Here is a 16,172-nt window from a genome sequence, read left to right on the forward strand (position 1 = left end):
TTCTTTAGCGGATAAACATATATACACAATCAGTACCGGCCATGTGGTAAAGCTGGTAAAGCACTAGCTTTAGGCGCCACCAGAATATAGATATTTAGGGGCAGACATTTTCGAGAAAACAAGTTGTGGTCTAGTGGTTGTTAGCGACTTTCTGCCTCTGTCTAGACCTGGGTTCGACGCTTTTATGTCACTTTTTATTAAGAGTGCGTTACATCATCAGACGCATTGTTCTTTTTTTGACAAGATAAGACACTTTCCACTTAAGGGACATATTATTCTCTTCCACCCTTTGTGGTTTTACAGCAGTACCCCTCACGCTTGGTTAAGAGAAACTAGAGGATGACTGCATTTTTTTTATTTTTTTTATTTTTTCTCAACTTTTTCTTTGTTTTTTTTGCAAAGTTTTTATGTTTTTATGTTTTTATTTGGTTTTTTCTCAGAGTTTAAGACATTTGAAGAAAGTATAATTATTACAATAAATTGTAATTTGTTTTACTCTATATTTTAACATTCATTTTCATATATATATTTTATATATTTTAACAATTATATAAAAAAAATATATGGACATAAGAAGTGTGGATGCAAAATTGTGAACATGTAAGAAAAATAAGTTAACATAAAAAGATGTGGACATGGATGGATAAAAAATATAGAAAAACTCTTTAAAATTTTCGTGGATGAGGTTTGATGAACTAAGTTTCATAGATGTGTTTTCTTGGACAAGTTCTTATATTCCTAATCATCTTACATAATTTCTTAGTATCTGTGGACAAGTACTTTATGCATACCGTGTAGTTTTTACGTACATGTATTTTGTGTAAGTCACTTTGGTGAACAAATGGGTGTGGACATGGATAATAAAAGTTTGGACGTAAAAAAATATGGACATGGACAAAACAAATATGAAAAATGTGAAAAGATAGTAGTATCCGAACATAGAATAGTGAATTATATGGATAAATTCATATGTACAGTTTTGTGTGGACATATAAATTTGGATATTCAATCCTAAAAATACACCTTGAACATGTTTGTGTGAACGTAAGAGAGAGGGAGATCTAGTTTAAAGTTCAAAATCTTCCAAAGTTTTGTTGGGGTCAAATTGAAAATAGTCAAAATTTAAAGAACTAAATGTATAAAATATAAGAATTTGACCATGTTGCTCGAGCTTCCCTCTGCAATTGAAAGCTACGACGAAGACAACCGCAATGGCGGATTCCGAGCATGAATACCACCGCAAGCCTTACTCTTGCCTCAGCTCGCTTGCGAGACTTTCGTCATGTTCAATACGATGAGAAACGATTTATTCTAGAATTGATTCCATAAGCTGTAACAGAAAGCACTTAAAGAACAACAACAAGATCTTTAGAGTAATCTTCGTTTTTTTTTCTGAGTTCTTCGATTTCGTCATGGTGACAGAGGATGACAAAAATTAAAGAAAATTGGAAACTTTCAAAGATAGAAAGATTAGGAAAAGAGAGAACCGATGAAAGATGGAAGAGAAAAAGTAGATCTGAAAATTGATAGTGGGAGAGAGAAAAAGAGATGAATTTACAAATTAGAAATTTTTATTATTTTATGACACATAAAGTAATTAGAAAAGAGTGTATTTGAAGGGTAAGTAAGACATTCCACACAGATAATGTGTGCCTCTAGCCACAAGTGTCTCAATGTGTTATTCCAAAGATATAATGTGTCTTAGAGGGTAAAAATTTCTTTTATTAATATGTTTTGTGTATATGGGCCAAGTTGCTCTTTTGCTTCACACACCCAGACATAATGGGCCGGGCCTGTACACAATCATGTGAATGCTAAGTTTATGTTTTTTTTTTTTTTTTTTGTAACTGAAACTAAGTTTATGTTTTTGTCGATCGAATGCATGAAATGTGAGAAGGGATTGCATGCGAAAATGTGATTCTAAAACTCTAGTTTTTTTTCAAAATAAAAATACATACGCACTCGCACATACTAACGCTCCCCAAAGTCGTATCTAGTTTTTTTTATAAACATATAGTTCAATGTCGATGCACTTTGTCATTTTATGATGGCTATGTTTCTATTCTGCATTAAAAACGATAAGTGAATTATAGATTCTTTCAGTTTCATCTCTAATAAACTGTGTCTTTAAATCCTTCCATTTGGGTGCTGAAAAATTTCAGAGGTATCAATAATATTAGGTTTGATTGTTGATTACTTTCTACAAAATCGGAGGAGATAAAATAGTTGGGATGAAAAGAATTTTTTTTTTTGGTTAAAATGTAAATATATTATTATCAATTTTTTTTTATTTTTTTTGACAGAATTAGAAAAGACAACAAAAAGCAGTAAAATAAAATAAATCCTAAATAAAATTCAGTCTGGCCTTAACAGGAGCAGTCACTACAAACCAAAACCACTATCCGGAAGTTTGACCAAGTCAGCACCATAATTAGAAGGAATAACCATTATCAAAAGTTATGACTTAACAGAAAATAAGAGCTTTAGTAACTTGCCGCAAAAAGATGAGCCAAGTTTAACCAAGAGACGGGACCCGATAATTTTGGTCTCCCCGATGATCCGCTTTTAAAAATATTGGTCTATCCAAGAACAGCTTGCTGAGAGCTTCATAGCAACTGCTCGAATGATGTTAGGAGTTTTCAAGGCTCCTAAAACAAATGATGTTGTATAAAAGATTGTCGAACCAGTTCTGAGGGATATCAAAGCACCAAGAATGCAAGTACTAGCTTAATCTAAGTGCGATCATGTAATTTTGATGGGTTTTAAGCTATGACTAAAACTAAAAAGCAATAACATAATGATACTTTTTTACTAAGGGAAAAGAGAACTCATGGGCATAGGGATTAGATCTTGGGTGATCAAGTTTCGAACTAAGGAAGGCAAACGATCAATCAAACTATCAACCTTAAGCTTAGACACAATCCTAAACAAGTTCTATGTCTAGATGAATGTTCATTTACTAACACATTTCAAACATCAAATGTCTTTGGTTGAATAATATGAAAGCAATCATTACTAACAAGTCTAATGGCTGTCTTAGCACCTCTAACAACAAATGTCTTTGGCAAAGTATGCTAAAAGCTAGAAGAGTTGTCTCAGGCATTTCATCAAACACCTTTTGGGTGGGAAATGCCTATAGATCAACTTTTGAGAGGCCAACTCAGAAGATGCATTATGAATACTTCTCCTAGCAAAGATTAAGAATGATCTACACTAAAACATCCTAGCTCTAACCTAATCACCCTTAATCTCCCTAACCCATGAATTCAAAAGGTGATTACTCACTACTCTTCATGATTCCTCTTAACCCCATATTGGATTTCAGATTAATCATGTAGAGAAACACTAATAACAATTAGAAAACACATAATTGCAATAACTGAGATGATCAATTGAATCAAGAGATGAACTTTCCAAAGATTTTTGGTGGTTTTCTTAAGAACAAAAGATAATCTGCCTCTGATGGCTTACAAAGTATTAAAACATAGGTTTAGAAAGTAAAAACGTGCATAATGAAATGACCAAAAAGCCCTTGAGAAATCATAAGTTCAAGCAAATAAGAGACGCGCAGCAACCTCGGCTCCTCGCTCCGGGCTTCGGGAGCGACCTGGATGGGTCGCTGCGAGAGGTCGCTCCGGGTCCGATTTCGTGTCTCCAAGAAGCAAAAGAGCGAGCGACTTCAGGGCGTCGCTCCAATGAGGTCGCTCTGAGAGGTAAGGTACAGCGACTTCACGGTTTCAGCTCAACGACAACCAGAAGCAGTTACCGGTATTTTAAGATATCTCTTCTCTACTTGTAAAATAATAGGAATATTAAAAAGTAGGATGTTTGGACTCATTTGTACTTGAAAGGGTTTACACCGAGTTACAAGGTTTGGTATCTTCATGAAGAAACTGATTATGAATATGGTAGTATTATTGAACCTTAGAATGCATATATGTTAGAAGAACATATACTGGAGAGTTGATGAGGGCCGGGATAAATGCAAATTTTATTAGGATATGAGAGGAAGAGTTCTGATACAAAAGAATGTGGTATTTGCCTTTGATCAAAAGATTGAAGAGGTTGTAAGCTCAACCAATGATATGGCATTCAGGGCACAAAATAGATGGTGAGATTAGACATCCTTTAAATGCAAAAGTTTGGAAGCATTTCCAATCAGCATAAATTCTTATGAAAAGATATGTGTTTATCTTAGATTATGTAATGATGGTTTCAACCCATTTGGAAAGTATGGAAAACAATATTCTCTATGGCCAGTAATTTTCACACCGTACAATTTACCGTCAAATTTGTGCATTCAATAAGAGTTTTTTGTTCCTCTCCATGCTCGTTCCTGGGCTAAAGCATCTGAAAAGATCACTTGATGTGTTTCTTCAGCAACTGATATATGAGTTGTAACAACTATGAACATTTAGTGTTTTTACATACGAAATTAGTATAATTTTTTTTTCAGATGCGAATAAGTGATTTTTTAGTATATGGAAGACTATTTGGATGATCATGTTCATATTGCTAAGATAGCACAAATATTTTCCAACTAAACCACGCACGAAAAAACGTGTTAGTTGATTTTACCACCCGGTCATCTATATCCTTAAGAGTAATGCAGCTTTTGTAACTGACGCATTTGAAAATACAGTCAACAAGAAATCTGCATAATGGAAAAGGAAAAAAACATAGCATATCTCCGGTAGGGTAAAAGGAGAACACGAGAAAATTAATGTCAAATAGTTCCAGATGTTTAAACTATTAACGGGTAAGGAATTAAAAAAAAAAAATAACACCATAATACTAAGATTCGTCTTCGTTTGGTCTTTGTTCGGTTGAGATAGAATCTACAGATGCGTACATCGTAAGACAATATTTACAGAAGTTTTCGCATCATACAACAAAGCAAGAATCAACCTTTCATTTTTTCTTGGCATCGATAAACATAGCACGCGTCCAGTGTTCAACATCCTCAGACTGCGATGGTGGTGGAGGGTACTTTGGATGCTCCACCAAATCCCATCCGTTCATATCGTTGTTCTTCCGGGTCTCTGATGATTCAGTTGCAGAGAGATAACTAGCTGTTGCGTTCGTATCCTGGTTATAAATTGCGTTCCTCTGCCAGAAAATATTAGTGTTTTAGAGGTTTTACTAGAACAACAAAAATATGGAAAAATAAAACATCAATCCCAAATTCATCCTCCAAGTAACCAGAAGAACCCTATAAATGTGACATTACTGGAAACTGTATGAATTTTTAAATCGTTAAATGGGATATAAAGCGACAACTAATGTTCTTGATTATGGTTGGAGTACAAAAAATAATACGAAAAAGAAGAATTAACGTGTACCGGAAGATGGGCACTCTCAAGTATGGAGCTTGAGATGACAGAGTGAGCGTTCCAAATGGACTTGTTGAGTTGTTGAGCCTTCTTGCATGATCTGCAACACATGAAAACATCAGGAAGCTAAATCCAAAACAGCGGGTGTAAAGGATTATTACAAAAGATGTGGTGTACCTTGAAGAAGTCATTTTCAGAGAGAAAACAGACCGGACCTCCTTTGATGACGAAAGTGTGGCCAATAACTTGGCAAAAGCGTCAAAAGTTGAGGTCTCGGGCGGCACTTCGAGGGAAAGTGAATTGTAACAATACGCAGTCAAGCACGCAACGCTTTTCTTGAGAAGAGCTATCCCTTTCTGTAGATCTCTGTGTGACTCAACCGAATGAGGAGAAGCAGAGGAGTAATTAAAGCTGTTTCTTCCTGTAGAGTCCAGACGCGCTTCTTTCCTATCTGAATCCATGGAAGCAATACCAAAATTGCTCGAGTTTTTATCTGTCCATGAGTTTTCAACGCTTGTTGTACAGTAATTCTGGCGAGGTATGAAGAGAGGATACTCATTGCTGCAACCACAAGGATGCATTGTTTAGTTTCATTTTATCTATTTCGGAAAAGAGAAAACTACTGTACTGTACCTTCGAGTAGAAGGACGTGCGTCCCAATACGAATTTCGTTGCCATATACGGGAGCAAGAGCCCTGTGTGGTGGGTGAAAACACAACGGACAGTGAAGTTTAAGTCTTTACTTATATATGCAGTGCAATCCTGTGTTTTAAATGGCGCATGGCGCTCTAAGGCGAGGAGGTTGGAGCCATGCGCCTTGCGCCATGGCGCTCCAAGGCGCTCGCCTTATGGTTAGGATGCATTCAAACGTGGTTTAGTTATATACAGCTTTAGAGGAACTTAGATATGCATTGATAGATGTTCTTAGGTTAGAAGTGTATGTGTTAGCTACAGACGTGTAACTATTTCTATGGTTACGTACAAAAGATAGTTATAGAGTAGACTCGTATATAACACTAGTACAGTCAGCTATACCAAACTGTCTTATTTATACACACTAATATAGTCAGCAACGAGTTAGTCATGCACACTAATATAGTCAGCTATGTACACATATATAAACCCCAAAACACCAAAACAAAGAACTTGAAACTAGAAAACTAAATTCAATTGCTCAAATCCAACAAAACCTGTAACTCTGAAGATCTAAGCATTATGTTTTAAGGATATTTAAATGGTCGACAGAGTAGTGATAGAGTTCGAAGATGTTTTAAGGGTTCCGTCAAAGTAGTGTTTTAGGAAACTACAAGCCAATGGCGCACCACGGCGAGCGCCTTGAGGAACTAGGGCTCGCCTTAGAGGACTGAGGCCTTAGGACCATCGCCCCGGTGCGCCTTGCGCCTTGGCGCAAAAGGCGATCGCCTTTTAAAACACAGGTGCAATCTATTGAAGACGAAAAAAAACATACCGCAAAACCTGAGCTATGGAGTGCAGGAGCGGCTAGGTTGTGAACAACAAGGTTCAGAAGCTGGACCATCAACCTACTCCACATGTCAGAAAATGTCTTACAAAACCAAACACACTAGGGGGAATAATGTATAGCCTTAAAAAGGAAGAAAACAAACATTACCCCAAAGACGCAGCGAGTTCTTCTGATGGGATGGAATGAGGATCCAGACCTTTCGGGAGACGTGAATTGCATATGAGATTAAACGGACCACCTGAACCGTTTTGAATCTCTCCCTCAAAGCCAACCTGAAATACAGAAACTATTGTAAAAACCACAAGTCCAAGAAGCTGTAATATGCAAATAATGAGCTTACTTGGCGTTGAGGGAACAACTTGCATATTTGCTTCACAACCACTGACTGCTTGTGAAGGCGCTCAGACGAAATTGCCATCTGCAGTTACGAAAACTAACTCTTTCACATATCTGGTTCGATATTTCATATCCAGACCACAATATAGTTCCGTTCCTTACATGGCCAAGGCTCTGCGTACATATTAGATTGGGAAAATACTTTTCCACTTGCTCTACTCTAATCTTTTCTAGCTGCAAAAACCAAAATCCAACATATTTAAAAAAAAAAAAAAAAAGCATTAATACATTATATACATCAATCACTCTTAAGCTTTGATTTTTTTTTTTTCCCTACCGTGGAGCGAGCTGAATCAAGAACCCCATATTTAAGTTTGAGATCACGAGATTCTCTTTCAATCTTAGCCTTTCCTGTGAATATTATTATTACATAAGACACGTTAGAACTCGGTCCTTGGTCCTTGGAGTTCACTAAAAGCATACCTACCTTGAGTTAGTTGCTCCTTGTTACGCCGAAGACTATTCTTCAAGTTTGAAATCTTCTCGTTTTGAAGCAATCTCCAATTCTTCTGATCATCAGCTTTTCCCTAAACACTTGAGGAGTTTAAGAACAAAAAGAGATGGAGAGTGGGACAAGGAGTCTCGTGAGACACAAACCTTAGCTTCCAATAGCTCACTCAGCTTTGAATGCAAAGAATCTCGTCGAGTCTTTAGTGACTTTAACAAAGTATTATACTCAATCAATCTGTTAAAGAAAAAAAAATCAAACTCCAAAAAAGCGGAAATTCTTCAGATTATGAGAGAATCGATGTTACCTATGATTAACGCAAACGCTGCAGATAGAAGCACGGTTCGTATTCTCGCAAATTGCGCAATTACTAGATCGTTTTATCATCTTCTAATACTCCGTTTCCTAAACCAAACCCTAAGAAATTTTCTGATTGAGGCTGCCAAGGCGAGAAATATACAGGGCAGAATCAACGGCGGTTCATGGTCGGAGTCGGATAGAGGAATAATAAATCGTTGTAGGGTAACGTCGCAGGCGAGCGAGGCGGATTTGTAGACTTTTCGATTTTTTAATGTAAAATAAAAATGCTTTTAAAAAAAAAACAAAAAAAAACTTTTTTTGGTTGTACAGTATTCCACTATTGTAATTCTCCGTAATTTCTGTAAAAAACTCGAAAATGGTAATACAATATTTAACATGTTGTCGGAATAAGTAGAATGGAGCCATGGTTTGTTATTGGGGATCTCAATGAAATAACTAGTAACCATGAGAAGGAAAGGGGAGCGCTTCGGCATGCATCAACATTTATTCAATTTAATAATATGATTGAAAATTGTGGTCTTTTAGAATTTCCATCTAAGGGAAATACTTTGTCATAGAGTGGGAAGAGGCAAGGACAAACGGTTCGATGTAGATTAGATCGGGCTTTAGAAAATGTAGAATGGCATAATCTATTCCCGTCAGCTTTTGTGGAATATTTGGGAATGGTAGGCTCGGATCATAGGCCCATTGTTACAAGTTTAGATGAGAAATTAATCAAAACTAGGAAACAATTGCGTTTTGATAAGCGATAGATTGGTATGGAAGGGCTTATGGATTATATTTCACAAGGTTGGTCTACGGAAAATCTACGGAATAATTCGGGTATCGTAGATAAAATTGTTAATTGTCGACACGAAATATCGGTTTGGAAGAAAAATAACCTTCCATATGGTAAGGAAAATATAAGTTCTCTACAGAAGGCTTTAGAGGAAATTCAGGGTGATAATACTAAAACGTATGAGGAGGTACTAGAGGTATCCAGGAAATTAAAAGAGGCTTATAGGGATGAAGAACTTTTTTGGGAACAGAAGAGTAGAACGACTTGGCATGCCAAACGGGATCGGAATACTAAATTTTATCATGCGCTTACTAAACAGAGGCAAATACAGAATAAAATAGTGGGGTTACATAACAGTGGTGGTGACTGGGTTACATCGGAAGAAGAGATTGAAGGGGTTGCAGTTGATTTTTACATGTGGTACCTAGTTTGATTACGGAGGATCAAAATAGAATTTTAACTTCATGGACATCAGAAAAGGAAGTGAGATCAGCTTTATTCATGATGCACCCGGAGAAGGCTCCGGATCCGGATGGAATGACGGCTCTGTTCTTTCAAAAATCATGGTCGATTATTAAAACGATATTACTGATATGGTTAATGAGTTTTTCAGGACATGATCTTTGGATGAAAGAATAAATATGACCAATATTTGCCTTATTCCAAAGACAGTGAGGCCAGTTAGAATGACGGAACTGTGACCCATCAATTTATGTAATGTAGGATATAAAATTATTTCAAAGGTGTTGTGCCAACGGTTGAAAAGGTTATTGCCTCACCTGATCAGAAACACATTCTGCTTTTGTTTCTGGGCGGTTGATTTCTGATAATATTTTAATTGCACAAGAGATGTTTCATGGATTACGGACAAATAACTCATGTAAAGAGAAATTTTTGGCTATAAAGACATATATGAGTAAGGCGTATGATAGAGTTGAGTGGCCCTTTATTGAGGCTATTTTACTAAAGTTGGGTTTTGCACAACGATGAATCTCTCGGATAATGTCTTGCATTTCTTCGGTACAATACAAAGTATTAATTAATGGTCAACCTAAAGGACATATTATACCAAATAGAGGTTTGCGACAAGGTGATCCTTTGTCGCCTTATTTTTTTATTTTGTGCACTGAAGCATTAATAGCAAATATTAGGAAGTAGGAAATGTTACTAACCGGGCTAAAAATTGCACGTGGAAGTCCGGCAGTTTCTCATTTATTATTTGCGGATGATAGCCTTTTTTTATGCAAAGCCAATAGGCAAGAATGTGAGGTCATTCTACAGATTTTGAAAGATTATGAACGTGCATTGGGACAACAGATTAATTTTTTGAAATCATCCGTCCAGTATGGACATAAGGTCCCTGAGTCAGCACGGTTGGAGGTACAACAGGTATTGGGTATCACTACACTAGGTGGTATGGAAACATATTTGGGAATTCCAGAGAGTCTTGGTGGCTCTAAAACACAGGTTTTTGGTTTTCTTAATGAAAGGGTTAATAATAAGGTTAATCATTAGACTCTCCGATTTATTACAAATGGTGGTAAGGAGGTTTTAATTAAATCAGTTGCATCTCCCATGCCAACTCATGTGATGTCTTCTTCCGTTTACCGCAAACAGTGACTAAGAAACTTACGAGTACAATTGCTCATATTTGGTGGGGTGGCAGCGGTAATTCAAAAGGTATGCATTGGTTTTCGTGGGACAAGTTGTGTAAGGATAAAACTGAAGGGGGCATCGGTTTTAGTGATATTCAGAATTTTAATACGGCTTTATTAGCGAAACAGCTATGGCGTTTAATTGATAAACCTAATTCTCTTTTTGCAAGAGTTTTCAAAGGACGATATTAGCAAAATTCAGATCCTTTGGATCCTATTAGATCATACTCTCCCTCGTATGGATGGAGAAATATTACATCCGCTAGATCTCGGGTTAATAAAAGGCTAATCAAAAGAGTAGGAACAGGTTCAAGCATTTCAGTCTGGAATGATCCTTGGATCCCCGCTCCTCGCCCGAGGTCAGCAACCCCAAAATTTTCTAATCAATTTTTGAATACATTACTTAAGGTGGAGGATCTCATTAATCCAGTTGATCTGTCTTAGAACCTGGATTTACTCAATGCATATGTTCATCAGGACGATGTGAGTACTATACTGAGTTTAGCTTTTAGTCGTAACCCTAAGCCATACTCATATGGCTGGCACTTTACGGGTCACGGTAGATATACAATTAAATCTGGATATCGTACTGCGAAATTATTTCCTGATATGGGTGAACAAAATATTGATATGGGACCGAATACTAAACTTTTACTGGCACAATCTTGGAAACTGCAGTTTTCACCAAAATTGAAACATTTTGTTTGGAAAATAATTTCCAGTTGCTTACCGGTGTATAGAAATCTTCACTCACGTGGTATTAAATGTGATATGCAATGTCAATTGTGTGGGGCTGAGGAAGAATTTATTAATCATCTGTTTTTTAGTGTCCTTTTGCACTTTAAATTTGGGCATTATCTAATGTTTCGTCTTGCCCAGGGATATTTCCGACCTCATCTATTTTTACAAACATGGATTATCTTTTTTGGCGGTTACCAAAAGAACCAGATTTGAGCTACTTTTCCTGGATTCTATGGTTTATTTGAAAAAATCGGAATGGAAAAATTTATCAAAATCAGACAAGGGATCCTTTCGATCTTCTCCGGACTGCGGAAATAGAAAGTGTCATGTGGGCCGAATCACAGACCAGTGATTCTCCAAATACGGGATCATCACATATTGTGGATCACCTCATTACATGTGATACAAATAGATGTTATATAGATGGAGCATGGAGGGCACAAGACTCGTGCACGAGACAAGGATGGGTTTATAACGAAGGTGGATCAACTGATACTATGATGGGTGCCATGTCTATTCGCAAAAGTCTATCACCTTTACATGCTGAATGTGAAGCTTTGATATGGGCGATGGAGCGTATGAAGACCCTACGAATCTCAGAAGTGGTGTTTGCAACTGACTGCTCTCAACTGGTGAAGATGGTGTCAACACCAACAGAATGGTCAACATTCACTACACACATGGAGGAGTTTCTGCGATGTAAGGATTTTTTTCATCCCTTTACTATTCAGCATATTCCGAGGGTACAAAACACAATGGCGGACAAGCTAGCACGAGGTGCTAGAAATCAGCCTGCTGCTATGGTTTATGTTGATTGATTCTCCCGAGGTGGCTCTTGGATCATGAATCTGCTTAGTTCTTTTTTAGCCTTTTGTTGTAAAAAAAAAATATTTAACATGTTTACCAATTTTTTTTACTTTTCCATTTCGATAAATGACAAAAACAAATAAAATAAATATATTACCAATTTACCGCAAAATCAATTTTGATACATCCTATAAGTTAACAAGTTGGATGTGTTAACTCTCTCTTTTCTCTCCTTCGTACAACTTACAACTTCGTCTTCTCCGCTCAGCCTCTCCACTGTTTTGGCTCAGCCTCTCCACTGTTTCAGCCTCTCCACTGTTTTTCGCTCTTCTCTCTCTCCTTTACCCTCTCCATCTCATACTCTTGTTTGTCGATCGTCGATATGTTGTCTGTTGTGGGCTCGTCTCAGGCGTCGCTGCCCTGAGTTCTGGAGCGGTCGCGAGTCGTGTCAAGGGTAGGAGCGTGGGTGGTCTATTCCGCGGTTTCTCTAAGTTCTCGTTCAGATCTGGCAAGATCTGCTTTATTGGTGGTTCGTCGGGGCTCAGCGATATACCGAAAGTAAAAATTATTATTAGTAAAAACACTAAAAATAGTTACTTATCCTTATCATTATTCATCATTTTACCTTTATAAGTTTGTGTAAGAAATATGACATTTAAGAGGAAGAAAAAACAAAAGAAAACTCAAAACTAAAGAGTTATTACAAATCCATCCTCAATGATTACTGTTTCTCCTGCTCGGATAAACTCGATCAGGTTTTCATTTTCCTATTGAACACTTTCTATTTCTGATTATTTTCTAAGGATAAAATTATTCTTTTTACCAAACATCTGCAGGTCCAATCACACTATCTTATAATAAAAATAAAAGATCTTTCTCGATTAATCTCATTATATAACTTTTTTTATAGAACTTTTCAGTAATTCTATTTACATAAAAATGTAAATAAAGATTCAATTAAAGAAAAGGTTCGAAAGAAAAATAAATAAAACCACAAAAATAGAAATAGAGAATCTTTTTTTATTTTCTCTTTTGCTCAGCTCTTACCTTTGTCTGACAATCGCTCTCCTTCCTCCTATTCGATTTCCTTTGTCTAATTTTTTTTTAATCCATTGTCCTCTGATTCTCTCTGGATCTGTAAGTTTTCAATTCATCGATTGTTTCAGGTTAAAATCCTTAGATTCTCAGGGTTCAATTAAATCATTAGATTAAAGCAATATTTTAAAATTTCAAATCAGTTAATTGTATTTTTTTGGCATTAACAGTTTTTTAGCCTCGTTGATGGATGTGGTGACTTCACCTAAACATAATGTGCCGATGAAATCTGCTGAGATCATCGCTGAGGAAGAGTCTCCTAAGCACAATGTTGAAACTGCTTGTGCAAAAACATTGGAGGAGAGCAATGTGGAAGAGATTAAAACAGTTGAGACCAGAGATGAGGATGTTTATCCTAAACCCATTGTCGAAACTGAGGATATAATCGACGAGATGGAGTCTATAGACATCCACAATGAGGACAAGACTGTTTCGTTGGAGTGTGAAACACAACAAGATAAGATGCTTAGTCCTAGTAATGATGATGATGATGATGATGAACATGATAGTGAGAGTTCTCACGATTCAAAAGATGACGTTGATGAAGATGAAACAATGGATGGTAAAGAGAAGCCAAAACCCGACTCACCAGATTCTAATCCTTCGACGTCTGCTTGGACGGAGAAAGCAGCTGCGATCAAGAAGTTCGTTAGATTGAAGAGTGAAGTCGCAGTACATACAGTGATGCGCCGTCTTTCCGGGAGAATGAATGATGAGAATGGTGTTTACGACGCAAGAGACGATGCAACCAAATCGGTGGAGTCTCCTAAAACAGAGGGAAAGTCGTCCATATGGAATCCCTTAAGCTACTTGAAGATGATGCAGAACGATACAGTTGATAAAGTAGAAGTGAAGAACGTGGAGGAAGCAGAGTTGGAGCCTGTAGTGATGAAAGGTAGGATTATACTCTATACAAGATTAGGGTGTGAGGCATGCAGAGAATGTAGGTTGTATTTGCATGGAAAGAGGCTTAGATATGTGGAGATAAATATTGATATCTACCCATCTAGAAAGCAGGATCTTGAAAAGATTGGTGGATCATCTTCTTCAGATGTTCCTAAGGTATTCTTCAATGAAGAATTAGTCGGGAGTGTTAAGGAGATTAAGGAATTGGATGAATCAGGAGAGCTCGATGAGAAGATTAAACATTTGATAGATGAAGCATCACCTAGGGAAGCTCCTCTGCCACCATTCTCAGGAGAAGACGATGCATCAAGTAAAGGTCATGTAGATGAACTAGCTTTAATAGTGCGGAAGATGAAGCCTTGCATCGTCAAGGATAGGTTTTATAAGTTACGAAAGTTCAAAAACTGTTTTTCAGGTTCAGATGCTGTGGATTTCTTATCATCTGATCAATGTTTAGAAAGAGATGAGGTAAAGAGATATATAAGTAATGTGCTCTGTATTTAAGCTGATTTATAATACGATATTTTTTTTTGTTTCATAGGCCATTGAAGTTGCAAGAAAACTTGCAAGCCAACTCTTCTTTCAACATGTCTTAGAGTAAGCTTTTCCATCTACAGATGTTTTCAAGTTTTCTATTTCCATTTGTGCTTCTTGTTTTAAATGTTTTATAACCTTCTGCGGTATTTTTCAAACAGGGAGAATCTGTTTGAAGATGGGAATCACTTGTACCGGTTTCTAGATGATGACCATGTCGTGTCATCTCAATGCCATAACATCCCTAGAGGAATCATTGAGATAAAGCCAAGGCCGATCGCTGAAATTGCGTCAAGACTCAGACTTTTGTATCGAGCAATTCTTGAAGCTTACACTTCGCCTGATGGAAAACATGTTGACTACAGAAGCATTCATGGGAGTGAAGAGTTTGCAAGGTATGTATATATATATATCCTCTAACTATGATGTTTCTCTTATTTTCTTATTTCTGATCCATGTATCGTTCCTTTCCCAAGGTACCTGCGAATAATCCAAGAGCTCCACAGGGTACAGCTTGTAGATATGTCGAGAGAAGAAAAGCTCTCCTTCTTTATTAATCTTTATAACATGATGGCTATTCATGCAATACTTGTATGGGGACATCCAGCAGGACCACTCGAACGAACGAAGATGTTTGGGGAGTTCAAGTATGTGATTGGCGGCTATACTTACTCACTCTCGGCTATCCAACATGGTATTATACGGGGTAACCAGCGACAGCCTTACCATCTTGCGAAACCTTTTAATGAAAAGGATAAACGGTCCATGGTAAAGCAACTGTATGAAGAAGCTAGTTTGAGTGGTTTTTATACATTTCTTGTGCTGATTCATGTTATCATGTCTTTAGGTTGCTCTGCCTTATGCAGAGCCTTTGAGTCATTTTGCTATGGTTTGTGGCACTCGTTCTGGACCACCTCTCCGATGCTTCTCGCCTGGAGAGATCGACAAAGAACTCATGGAGGCAACTCGCGATTTCTTAAGAGGAGGAGGACTCTTAGTTGATCTCAGTTCCAAAGTTGCATACATTAGCAAAATCTTTAATTGGTAAAGCTCAGATATATCTTTTTTTATGGATACAACAGATTTTGAAGTTACATATGATTTCGTCACTTACTTTACTTAGTCGTTCGTTGTACAGGTATGCGGTGGATTTTGGAAATGGTGAAAAGAGTGTACTGAAGCATGCGTCAACCTACTTGGAACCTCAAATTTCAGAAGAGTTGCTGGATGTGCTAGTTGATACTCAGTTTAGAGTTGTCTACCAAACATATGACTGGGGACTTAACCACTAAAATCGGATGGTCTTATGCAGTCTTTTTAAGTTGTGCTTCATAATATTTTATCATAATTTGTTAGTGGTTGGAGAAAATTCTGTTGGTGGCACTGAAAACCAAAAAAAAAAAAGATCAACCTCATGGATGACTAGAATCTAATACAGTCAACTTTTTCAGATTTGTACAAATCCTGTCTATCATGTATTTTTCTTTTTCTTACTAATGAGCTACCACTCACATTGGTTTTCATGCCTTATGTGGATTATCTAGCGAAGTTAGATATATTTTGCTACTTTTGCTTATTCTGTTTCAGTTGTAATCTCACTTCCAAACAAACGTCATGCACGATTTTCTTTATAGAAGGATTTTTCATAAATTTAGAATATATTGGTTTTCAAAGT

General features: G+C 37.0%; 2 protein-coding genes across 4 annotated transcripts; one reads left to right on the plus strand and one right to left on the minus strand.

Annotated features, from left to right (window-relative positions):
• Positions 1 to 4,685: 4,685 nt before the first annotated feature.
• LOC103838796 lies at positions 4,686 to 8,235 on the minus strand. Its single transcript, XM_009115241.3, has 12 exons — positions 7,968 to 8,235; positions 7,810 to 7,897; positions 7,640 to 7,739; positions 7,490 to 7,563; positions 7,315 to 7,386; positions 7,157 to 7,234; positions 6,964 to 7,088; positions 6,802 to 6,874; positions 5,967 to 6,028; positions 5,511 to 5,894; positions 5,343 to 5,433; positions 4,686 to 5,109 (listed from the first exon to the last, which is right to left on the minus strand). The coding sequence occupies exons 1-12, from the start codon at positions 8,045 to 8,047 to the stop codon at positions 4,912 to 4,914; spliced, it is 1,425 nt and encodes a 474-aa protein (XP_009113489.1). The 5' UTR covers positions 8,048 to 8,235; the 3' UTR covers positions 4,686 to 4,911.
• A 249-nt stretch (positions 8,236 to 8,484) lies between these two features.
• LOC103838797 lies at positions 8,485 to 16,025 on the plus strand. Of its 3 annotated transcripts, XM_009115246.3 has the most exons (8): positions 8,485 to 13,128; positions 13,228 to 14,279; positions 14,379 to 14,431; positions 14,505 to 14,560; positions 14,659 to 14,892; positions 14,974 to 15,265; positions 15,345 to 15,541; positions 15,636 to 16,025. In XM_009115246.3, the coding sequence occupies exons 2-8, from the start codon at positions 13,244 to 13,246 to the stop codon at positions 15,787 to 15,789; spliced, it is 2,022 nt and encodes a 673-aa protein (XP_009113494.1). In that variant the 5' UTR covers positions 8,485 to 13,128; positions 13,228 to 13,243; the 3' UTR covers positions 15,790 to 16,025. The 3 variants fall into 3 exon arrangements, with proteins under 3 accessions (XP_009113494.1, XP_009113492.1, XP_009113493.1); XM_009115244.3 differs by having other exon boundaries at positions 13,228 to 14,431; XM_009115245.3 differs by having other exon boundaries at positions 8,485 to 13,099; positions 13,228 to 14,431.
• Positions 16,026 to 16,172: the final 147 nt, after the last annotated feature.

The sequence above is a fragment of the Brassica rapa genome, chromosome A09, assembly GCF_000309985.2.
Source record: "Brassica rapa cultivar Chiifu-401-42 chromosome A09, CAAS_Brap_v3.01, whole genome shotgun sequence".
In the NCBI taxonomy this organism is placed as follows: domain Eukaryota; kingdom Viridiplantae; phylum Streptophyta; class Magnoliopsida; order Brassicales; family Brassicaceae; genus Brassica; species Brassica rapa.